Below are 11,194 nucleotides of genomic sequence, written 5' to 3'. Positions count from 1 at the left end.
GAAGATGAAGACTTCAAGTCAAGAAAGAAAACATGGGACTCAGGCCAGGAGAGGTGCTCGAAGGCTGTGATACCAACAGCAGCCAACAGCTCTTCCCTGGGATAGTTCAGAAGCTTGGAGAAGAAACTCACCACCAACCAAAAAATGGTTGCAGCCTGATTTGGGAAATTCTGAGATGAGACCACACAATTAGAGCAGTGTTGACCATGTATGAATGGTGGTCACAGGAAGTTGCATTCCAAGGATAACTGTTTAGCAAGGAGGGAAGAGTAGAGACGCTGGGCATTGCTGCCCTGGAGTTCTCGGTCACGTGACCAGAGCTGCATGCAGCAAGCACAGGACATGGGCACACAGAGGCACAGACTATCCTCGTGGGCCACGTGAAGAATGGGTGGGCTGAACCTAGACTGACAGGTGACCACAAGATGGACATGCTCATATAGTGACATAATAACAAGAAACCTTCAGACAGTTGAAATCGGAGGATGGGTGGGGCTGCTATCTTTAGTAGCAAGTCTAGATCTAGGTGCTGGGTGTGTGGCTGAGCAGGTGGTATGCTTGCTTAGCACACATGAAGCCCTGGTTTGGTCCCTGGCAGCATAAGCTGAGTGTGGTGGTACAAGCCTGTAGTCCTGGTGCTTGGAAGATAGGCGTAGGAAGATCAGAAGTTCAGGTCATCCTCAGCTATATGGTGAATCTGAGGCTGGCCTGAGCTGCATGAGATCCTATCTTGCTACAAAAAAAAAAAAAAAAAAAAAAAAAAAAAAAAAAAAAAAAAAAACTGATGTCAAACATTATTAGCAAGTGTTCGTCTATGCTATCTTAATAAACAGCCCAATTCAAAAAAGCTAAAAAAAAAAAAAAAAGCTAAAAGCAGGACACGCAGAGGAGCCATTCTGGGTTACGGAGTGCCTGAGAATCTGTGGTTCCTTTGATCACGAGGGAAATGAAAATAGGAGCACCACCAACATACACCCTGACAGCAGCAGGCACATCTACCCAGTCCTCCAGACAAGGCTTTGACAACAAATGAGGAAGAAAGATGTGCACCTGCTCAGCCTCCATCCACCAGGGGGCAGCATCTTGTAGCAGGACAAGCCACCTGAGCCTCCACACCCATCAGCAATGTCCAACTGCCCAGCAAGGTCCACATGCACAGTGAGTTACCAGATACGCTGGGTCTCAATGGCAGCGTGGCTTCTCACAGTGATTGATGGCAGGTGGGTGGGGTGGAGGTATGGCTTCTCAGTAGGCAACGCCTACTTAGAATGCCATTTATATGAAATAAAATTGTTGCTATATGTGGTGTGTGTGTGTGTGTATGTGTGTGTGTGTGTGTGTGTGTTTATATGTGTGGGTAAATGTGGGGAGGCTACCTAATCACATGTGTGTGCACTTATGTGGCGGCCCAAAGTTGATACTGGATGTTTTTATTAATTGTACGCACAAAATTTGGGACAGTCTCTATCTGAACCTGGAATTCATCAATCCTGCCATATCTTCCAATATGGCAGTGTATCTGGTATGCCATCGATATGCCAGCTTCCTCCTGAGGAAGTTTTCCAAGGGCTGGGATGACAGAAGGGCCACCACACCCGCCTACATTTTTGTGAGCACCGGGGATCTGAACTCTAGTTCTCCTGTTTATTCTGAAAGAGTCCTGATTGTCCCAAAACACACCAATTCAGCTAGGCTGCCTCAGATTCTTGGCAGTCATTTTTGCTCAGCTCCCCATGAGCTGGTATCACTGATGGACACACACACACACACACACACACACACACACACACACACACACACTCAGTTCCTAAACTTTTAACTCCCTGAAGACAGTCATATATGAGGAGCTGTGTCAGCAGCCAGTGATGTCCTTGTGCTAGCCAGTGAACACCTGTGGGTGGCATGAGCTACCTGCCAACACCAGGGGCCCTCGAAGGAACAGGATGCTTCTCATCCCCACATCAGACAACCAAAGACAACTGGACTCCTTGGAGGAGGAAAAGCAGAAGAGAAAAGGATGGGATTGGTTTCTGGGAGGAGTCTCTGCCAAAGCTTCTACCCATAGCTCTAAGGCAGGCAGGGCAGGAGAGCTGCCACCCCAGAAACTCCGTCCTGGAAATGTCAAACGATAGGGGCATCTGTAAATGCCAACCTGGCACCACCATACGTGCCCATTCCTAAACCCCTTGGCTCAGCAGCAAGGTGTTGTTCCCATCCAGTCCAGAGCACAAATCACATGTGAAAGACCTCACAGCTTTTGGAAAATAATATAAATTGTTAAAAATGTAACAGTGGGGATTTAAAACCATGTACCCGACTGCTGGAGTAGGTCCCAACAAGATGACAAGTGGAAACAGACTTGTCCCCACCCTGGTCTTCATCCCAAGGTACAGGGCCTTGCTCAAGAGAGACACTGTAGGAAAAGGGGAGGGGGCTCCAGTGGCAAGTCACAGGTCCCTCTGAGTACAGGACCAGTGCAGAGTGTTCTGCTAGTGCAAACTGTCATCGTGGTCACCTCGTCCAGGATGGGTAATACAGCTTGCATTCCAGGCCTGGGAGACTTTCCATTTCAACCGGGCAGCTAGTAGTGCTGTTGTGTCAGATGCTGAGGCTACCGATTCCTGGAGATGGGTCTCTTGGTGGCCCCATGGCATAGGAGAACTTGTTCAAGTCAAGTCTTGGCCACCAGTGAGGCAAGAGACCCTGCTGGCAAAAAGGAGGCTACTACATGCCTTTCACATATTGGAATGAACTGATATGGTCTGGGCCCAGAACCTCTGACTACTCATTCCAATGCACAAAGACCAGCCACAGCCTCCACTGCAGCAGGAGGTCAAGACTCAGCTTCAATTACTGACCACCAGAGTACACAGACAGGCCAAGGTCTCTAGCCCCAAAAGGCCACCATCCCTGCCTGGCCATGTTGGACAGTCCAGCTGGCCATGTGCCCAGCCAGTCCCAGCCTCAGGGCCCCTTCTTCCGCTGCTCCAACTCTGGTAACCGTTCCTCCCGAGTCTGCGCATGCCGGACCCCGACGCGATGTGCTGTCTCGGTAGCTGCAATGTCAATCTGGGCATAGCGGGAGGTGCTGGCCCCTGAAAGCAGCCCACAGTGAGTGGACCCAACAGGAACATCCCCCAGCCCAGCCGCCCCTGCTCCAGCCTGCCGGTCCCTCTTCTCTGCAGGCGCCCCAAGTGATAGAGCTGGTGGGCACTCTGATCTGTCTCCATTCCCACCCCAGCAATCCTGTCAGAACTCTGGTGGGTGGGGGCAGGAGCTGAAGGTCTTGGATGTTTGGGAAGGTCACTTACAGGATCTGAGGATGCACCTGGGGCTCAGGCCCAGTGCTAAGATCACAACTACCCCCTGAGGTCCCCGGTTGTAACTCACCTCGAACACCAGCACTGGCCCCCGGGAGCTCCAAGTCCATGTAGTGCAGCTGCGGTCTGGAGATGGGGCTGATGGGGATATTCACATACGTGGGCATCTCACTGTGTGGTCGCTCAGGCCCAGGGCTATCAGCAGCCACCCGCCCTGGAGATCCTGTGGAGAGAAGACCTCTGAGATATAGCTGGGAGATATAAGATACCCCCAAAGGCCACTCAACAGAGCTTCCCCACCCCTCATGGGCCAGTGCCCTCCCTCCTCCCACCTTCCACCTCCCTTGGAGACCCTCCCCAGTTCTCCCATTCCCACTGGGGCCAGTGCTGGGATCCTAGGACTCAAACACTGCCCCCTACTTGGTCCAGGCACTCACCCCTATGAATCCCACAAGGCCTGTCCTCTGTCCCTTCAAACCTCATCTTACATCCTCCCAGGTACCCTCTTGAGTGCAATGTTTCCTCTCCTGCCTCTCCAGGGTCAGCATATCCCTGCTGTCTCTGCCTGACCCTCTTCTCTGTCCTGCTGCAGGAGGAATTGCTGGAGTAACTCCCAATAGATTGGGTAAGTCCCATCAGGACCCCCTGTGTGGGTGGAGTACGGCCAGCAGCTTCATCTGTGTCCCCAGCAAAATGGACACCCGCCCCCTTCCTCCAGGATACCTCAGCAGTTTGAATTCTCTTTTCAGAATCCATCCCTACCCCTGTTCCATATCCTAGCAGTTGGTGGGCAGTATGTGCACAGTCCAAGAAGCAAAAGGGACCCTCCACGCCCAGCAAGTGGGGCTCATGGTAGACTTGCTGCTAAGTGAACCGTTTGGATGGGCCCCAGCCCCTTCCGGGCAGGCCCAGGGACCCTGCACACAGCTAGCAAAATCAAGACCTTTCTCTGGTGGCACTCTCATAATTATGTCCCTATGAGGTGGGGGACAATCACATAGAATGGGACACAAAGCGCCATTTCAGAGTGCTAAGCAAGTACTCTATTCCAAGAACTAGCAGCCTAGACACTGAGGGGCTGGTGAATTCCCTGCCCCCATAGCTCAGGCCAAGACTGCAGAATCCAATTCAGGGCTGGGGCTCAGACTGGGGACACGGAGAGCCCCTCAGGTAAGCTTGTCTCTGTACCCCATATTCAGAGAGAGGCCAGGCTCTGCCTGTCTGTCCCAGGGATCCTGTCAACCCTGCCATGACCACCATGACACAGCACCACCTGAAGATCTCAGCCAGGACCTCCCGCCTTCCTCCCCATCCCTGGTGCCAACATGGCTACAGTGGTATGTGGCAACAGCTTGCTCTTCACAGAGAGACAGAGGCAGAGAGGCCCCTAGTTCCCAAGTCACATATGTACCAGCCAATATAGCCAGATGAGCCCCCAGGGTTGTGAGGGTGTGCATTCTCACTATTCAATGAAGCAACTGAGCACTTCTGTCCCAATTCCCCAGCCTTGGGGACTCCAGGGCAGACACCCTACTACACAGTGCATATCCTTGGAGATCTAAAAGTCCTGTCCTGTCCAAGCTATGGTGAGGCTCATCTACTTCACAGGGCCACATGGGACGTCCATTTACTGGCCTCAAATCAGAGAGCCGGCTTTGCTTGCTCACAGAACATTCTGTCTTAGCCCTTGGCAAGCAAAGGCAGGCTCAGCATTTTCAATCCCCAGGAAATCTCTGATCTGAGGCGAAGGATTTCTGAGAATCTGGTGCATCTGTAGCACAGAGAATCCATCACAACAGAAGAAAACCTCCCCAAGGAGGCTCAGCCAGCAGGGTGAAGGGAGAGCTAGTACTAGCCTGCACTGCCTGTCAGGCAGCAAGGAAGTGCCCCCCACCCCGGACTGGGTTGGCAGACTGCAGAAGGGGCATGGCTAAGGGAAGGAGGAGAGGGCATGCATGGCAGGTCAGCTTTGGCTGGGGTCTGGGTAGAGCCCCAGGGTCTAAGAATGGAAAGGCCAGGCTTCAGCATGGAGCCTTTGAAGGCAGAGGAGGGGGAGCTGGGGCTAGGCTCCAGGTCTCAGTGGGCTTGAATATGTTTCCCAAGTCTGGGCATTTCAGATTAGATCCACTTTTTCCCAAGATTGTCTGGGCAGGTGAATTGAAACGGAACAAGGAGAAGCAGGAGAAACCTGAAGCCTAAACTTAGGGAGATAGATGGAAGTTTCAGAACCAACAGACATCCAAAGTCCTAGGCCAGAGGAGTGCTGTTTAGACTCCATGAGATGCCTCCTCTCTAGCTAAACTCACTATCTTCCCAAGAAGGCACGGCCAGATGCTCAGGAAGATGTGGGTCTCCCATGTCCCATGTCCTTCCTGGCACTTTAACTCAGTTTTAGCTTTGGCCAGCATCGTTTTAAGATTCAAATACTTAAGTAGAACACAACAGACAATGAGATATCTCTTTCGTCTCCCTTCCTGCAGCTGCAGGCTGATCACCTGCTATAACCTGTCACATCTCTGATACTAGTCAGGTCCAGAGCAAACTCACATGTCCCATCAGAGTCAAGGTCCTGCCTCCCATGTGACCCCGCCCTTGCCCTCAGAGGGAGAGGGCTCTCCCCCTCTCAGTGGTGCCTCCCCCATCTCTGCCCCTTTGATCCTGGGGTGGGGTATCTACCATATCAAAGTAAAACACTGGCAGCCTTAGAGACATGGTAAGCAGAGGTAGATGCCTGAACAGTGAGGGCCAACCTTGCTACTCTGTGATATCAGGACAGACCCTGAACCAAAGACACTATATGGACCCAGAATTTAGGCTGAGCAACAGAGACATAAAACCCCAGCCACAGATGGGATTGGGAGTCTCCTATTGATCAGTGTGCGGACCCTGCCTGCCTGTGGTCCCACCCACTGCTTCCTACCACATTGCCTTGTTGGGTCTGATTGGGCTCTATCTTACCTACAGGGCCTTCCAAAGGCACCACTCAGCTCTGAAAAAGACCCAGGGATCTGTGGCACCCACTGACGAGGAGACAAAGCGAGGGGTATCTCTGGCCTCCAGCCACCTGGCCCAGGGCCAGCCACCCTGGACCTATAGCTTCTCCCAACACTTCAGGGTTCGCCCTGTCAGGGCCACGCCCTCCAGCTTTCCTCTGCTGACAGCCAGGCTCCTTCTAAGGACTCTCCCATCCTGATTGAGTCCTCTGACATTCCCACCTCCTCCACAAACCCGTCCTGAAAAGCTGGAACCCCTGGGTCAGTTTCCTTGTCCTGTCTATCTTGCTATCTGGTATACACTTAGGGCTTGGACCTAATCCTTCAAATCACTCCTGCGCCACAGACTATGTTCTGGCTGTCCACTGTCCACTCCTGTCCACCCAGTCATTCTCCAAAGCCATCCATCTATCCTCAGCTCACCACCTCCCCCTGCTCACCTCTTCCAGGCTCCCCAGATACCACTGTTACCCCACTGCCCATACCCTTCCCCCATCCAACAGGGATATCCCCTTAACTCTAAACCCTGCATCCCTGCACTAAGTGCTAGGGTCCAAAGCCAGGTGCCTACCTGGATGCGTCACAGTGAATCCAGGGGATGAAGTAGCCATGACCTAGACCAAAGACAACAGGAGTCAGTGTGTACATCCCACTCACCCCTTGCCCCACCCTATCCCCGAGCCCCAAGAAATGGAATGCTAACTCCAAAAATGACATAGGTCTGAGGATCTGGACCACCCATAACCTGGAGGGACACAGAGATCTGTGGCACCCACTGATGAGGAGACAAAACGAGGGGTATCTCTGGCCTCTAGCCACCTGGCCTGGGGCCAGCCACCCTGGGCCTATAGCTTCTCCCAACCATCCAGAGCCCTTTGTTCTTAGCCCTGACATGGTCCGGGAGACAGCTGAGGCGATGGGTGTTCTGAGGAAGAAGTTTACAAGCAAGGGTTCCCAGGCTACTCCCTTCTAGCTTATGTTTCAGCTGGACCTCACTGCAACCTCATCTCAACAGCATATGATTGCAGAACAACATGACCACATGTGACCACAGTGTTCACTTCTGCCCCTGGCCTGCTGTCCCATGCCTTACAGAGCCCTCCTGGGAACCCATAGTTGAGACAAACAGCCCCCCAACCCTGGAATGCATCCCAGGCCTTTGTTTCAGGCAGAGCCTGACTGGGGAGTAGAGAGGAAACAGCTTAGAGTAGCTGCACGGGAGGATTCACTCCTTCATGCACAGACCTCCCACTCCAGCTGGGAAAACGTAGAGGCTGACAGCCCAGGGTTCCAAACATTCCAGGTACCTGCTATAAAAGACCCATCAAAACAGGTAACCACAGAGTCACCCAATCCCAGTGACTCTGAAGGAACAACTTGGTAGTGGGACCTCATGATGGGGGGGAAGGAGGAGGAACTTGACACACCCAGCACTGTTCCGGCCAGCCTTGAGAGGAATGGCCACATGCCCAGGGTATATGCAGGGATGCCCCTGGACAGAGCACGCAGATCTAACTACATCACCATTTAGCACAGTCTGGTGCAGAGCCAACCACATACAGGCCTCTGAGGGTGTGCTTTGTCACTACACAAAAGGCCAACTCCTCAAGAGTCCCCACACAGGACATCTGCTCAGGGAGGGCCATGGCTACAGGATCAACTCTAGATCAGCTTAGACCCTCCGGGGGGCTGTGTGTGAGGAGGCAGGTCTGAGACCAGTGGCCAACCATCTCCAGGCCCCTGACCTTAGGGAAAGCCCCACCCCATCTCATGAAGAGGGGTCATGGCTGGTGACCCTGGGTTCCACATGAAGCCCTAACCACCTATGTCTCTACAAACTCCTGGAGCTTATTTATATGTCTCAAGGGATGGATTGGACAGGAGAAGAGTCTGAAATAGCCTTCCCTGGGGCACTTCCCACCTTCTCTCTGTGTGTCATGATGCTTCCATTCTTCCTGAAGTGAGGACTTGTTGCCCCCAGGCCAATCCTCGCCCACCCAGGTTCAGGGCCCAGGCCAGCTTTCCTTAGGTAGCAGGTGGACATCCAAGCTGTAACAGCATGGATTCGACCTTACCAGAATTGCCCACCTGGGTGCCCTTCTTCCTGCTGCAAGAAGGACCTTTGGAAGTACAGACAGCTAAGTATAGAGAACAAAGGGCTCGGGCCAGAGCAGTGCCTGCCCCTCTGCCTGGCCAACCCTCTGGCTCCCTGGTCCCTGGATCTACAATCTCAGACTTTTTGCAGGAAGACTACTTGGCTCCCTCTAGTGAACACATGTCATCTGGATGCTTCTATAGGGATCTCACCAGACCCTCAGGCCAGCCCATGAGGTGAGCCAATTACCCATCAACCGAGGAGGAAACTGAGGCTCCCAGAGGTACGGTGACTTGCAGGGCCACCCAGTCAGTGGGTAGTGAATGTGGCCAAGCCCCAAACAGAAGCTTGGGAGAGCCAGGCTCCCAACTTACTGCAGGGCTGCCAGCAAGAATGGAAACAGGCAGGCAGGAAGGGAGGGGCTGCTCCTTGGAGCACTCTCTGCACAGGGAAAATGAAATGGGTTAGGGGCTGGGTGAGTCTGAGCTCAGAGCAAGGCCCACAAGGGAAGAGAAAACATTGTATGGCTATATGCCCCTCCCCCTCCACACCACACCATGTCTCCGGCCCAGGGGTTATCCAAAGCCACTGGTCCTCTTTCCCATATCCACAACACCCAGACCTCAGGCTAAGGGCCAGGCCCCTGGAGTTTCCTCAGTGTCCGGCCTGATTGGGGGGTGGGGGGGTGGGGGTGGGGCAAATGGAACAAGGCAAGGCAGTAAGAAAAGATAACTTTATTTCCAGTCTGAGAAGGTATTACAAACAGATTTTAAAAACCGCAATAGAGCAACATGGTTGGCCGCAATGCAGGTACAGACCGAGGCATTTACAGGTAAGTTGGCCTGCAAGATCGGAACTGTAGGTGCCAATGAAGGGATGCAGAAAGGGTGGGCACAGCCACACCAACCCCCTGACACAGGGAAGCGGGGCACCTCTGCTCTGTACAAGGGAGCACACAGCCTGGGGCGGTGGACACCTGAGCACAGAGTCAGGGTGACCTGTGGGCAGGGCCAGAGCGAGCCCTCCTTATTTTCTTCCACCTGGTCCTGGCCACCAGCTTCCTGGTCCCAGCAAGGAGGCACACAGGGGAGCACTACTGCAAGGTTCTGTAAGAGACCCTCCAGCAAACTGATCTCAGGACCCTGGGCAAACTCAGCCTCTCGGGGGTGGGGGGTGGGGGAGTGATGCACACTCCCATCAGGCAGCCCTCTTCTCAGAGCCCTCCAGGGGCCCAGGAGCAGACTGATCTGCGGTGTGTGTATGGGGGCTGGGTATGTGTATGTGTGTGTGTGTGTGTCAATGTCACAGACCCCGCAAGTCGTGGAGCCTCCTGAGCGTCAGTTTCCTCCCTGTGTGATGGGACACTGATCCCACCTGTGGGTGCCGCGGGGAGCTGTGTAAAGCAGATCACATATAGATTGTGCCCGATCGGTGGGCTGCACATACAGAGCTGCTGGCTCACAGACTAGGGAGTCTAGAGGAGCCGTGGTCGATTTGATTTTGGATAGTAGGTCAAAAATGACCAGTGACAGAGGGGTCAGTTATCTGGGAAGAGGGCAGTGGTCCAGGCCAAGCCTTGTCACTGAGAACTGACCCCAGCCATGGAGATCTTCTGCCCCCAGCAGTGCAAAAGACAGCAGGAGCCCACGGGCAGCCTTCTGCCTGATCCAGGGAGTGAGAAGATCCTGGAAACGCTGGATCAGGGGCTCTCCTGACCTCAGCCTGACCTGCCTCCAGCACTGGCAGCCACCTGGGGAGGACAACCCTGTGTTTGTCACCCTGCCCCTGAGGCCCTTGCTACAGGTCTGGTGGCTTCTCAAAAACGCACAGAGCACCTCCTCTGCAAAGAGGCTAGGGCCCCTCTTCCCCTGTCTGGAAGGGCGGATCTAGCAGCGGCCAGCCTGCTATCTCAGGGAGGGGGCTTTACCTTGAGTCCGCCACAGATTGAACATGACAAAAAGAAAGCTGGAGGCGGCCCTGCATGGGGGCTGCCTGCTTCCCAGGACTCGCCAGGGGATGGACTCGGCAGCGCAGCGTCACTGCCTGGGCCTTCCGTTGCCTGTCCCCGTCGGCGAGCTCCCAGCCAACTGGAGGGACACCCTGTGGGCGCCTGACCACCCAAGTCTGTGGCTGAACCGTGGTCAGAGCTGCCCTGAGAAGCTGGGCTTGGGTCTCTGGGGGCCTGGCGCAGGCTTCGAGGTGTGTCATAGTGGTGTCTCAGTGACGTGGGCACCTGGTACTCGGCCGCCCCAGGTGGGCAGGCACACAGTCTGGGCTCAGGTGCGCTGGCTCCAGGGGGCAGACTGAGCAGAGAACCGAATTCCTCACCGGCCCGCCACACGTCCAGGTTGCTGCCGGCATAAGAGGAGAAGCTGCCAGAGTAAGAGGAGTGGCTGCCTGTGGCAATGCCACTGTCAGAGGAGCTCTGGCGGCCAACCTCCTGTAACTGCCGAGGCCGCAGTGGCTTGAGGGGTGGCCTTGAGGCTCCCAGCATGGCTTCTCCTGGGCCCTGGGCAGCCACCAGCCCTGGTCCTTCTTGTGATGTGCCGGCCGAGGATGAGGACTGCTCCGGCCACGCAGTGAGCCTGCTGCTGGCGCTGATGTCCGAGTGGCTAGCCTCAGAAGAGGAACTGGATAGACTTCTGTCATCCCCTGAGACAAAGCAGAAACTGAGGCTGCTGTGGAGGTCCAAGCAGGTGAGGAGTGGTCTCTAGTTAGCATGCTGTGGCAGTCTACCTCTCTCTATACCCTACACCTGGAAGGAAGCTGGAGCCACAGGCCCAAGT

General features: G+C 54.4%; 1 protein-coding gene across 7 annotated transcripts in view; it reads right to left on the bottom strand.

The window, feature by feature from the left end:
• Positions 1–2,251: 2,251 nt before the first annotated feature.
• The window catches only part of Dok7 (docking protein 7), a 31,269-nt gene continuing 22,326 nt past the window's right edge, over positions 2,252–11,194 (bottom strand). For 3 of the 7 annotated variants that reach the window (XM_006503899.4, NM_001348478.1, XM_006503900.3), the window contains 4 exons: positions 10,336–11,060; positions 6,885–6,927; positions 3,391–3,543; positions 2,252–3,095 (listed from right to left, as the gene is read on the bottom strand). In XM_006503899.4, coding sequence (XP_006503962.1) covers positions 2,965–3,095; positions 3,391–3,543; positions 6,885–6,927; positions 10,336–11,060 — 1,052 coding nt within the window. In that variant the 3' untranslated portion in view covers positions 2,252–2,964. Of the gene's footprint in view, positions 3,096–3,390; positions 3,544–6,884; positions 6,928–9,126; positions 11,061–11,194 lie in introns of those variants that run through there. The other 4 variants (NM_001348274.1, NM_001348276.1, NM_001348275.1 and 1 more) reach the window with 2 other exon arrangements.

The sequence above is a fragment of the Mus musculus genome, chromosome 5, assembly GCF_000001635.26.
Source record: "Mus musculus strain C57BL/6J chromosome 5, GRCm38.p6 C57BL/6J".
NCBI classification, from domain to species: domain Eukaryota; kingdom Metazoa; phylum Chordata; class Mammalia; order Rodentia; family Muridae; genus Mus; species Mus musculus.
The sequence above is the reverse complement of the archived record's forward strand: the minus strand, read 5'-3'. Positions and strand labels throughout refer to the sequence as shown.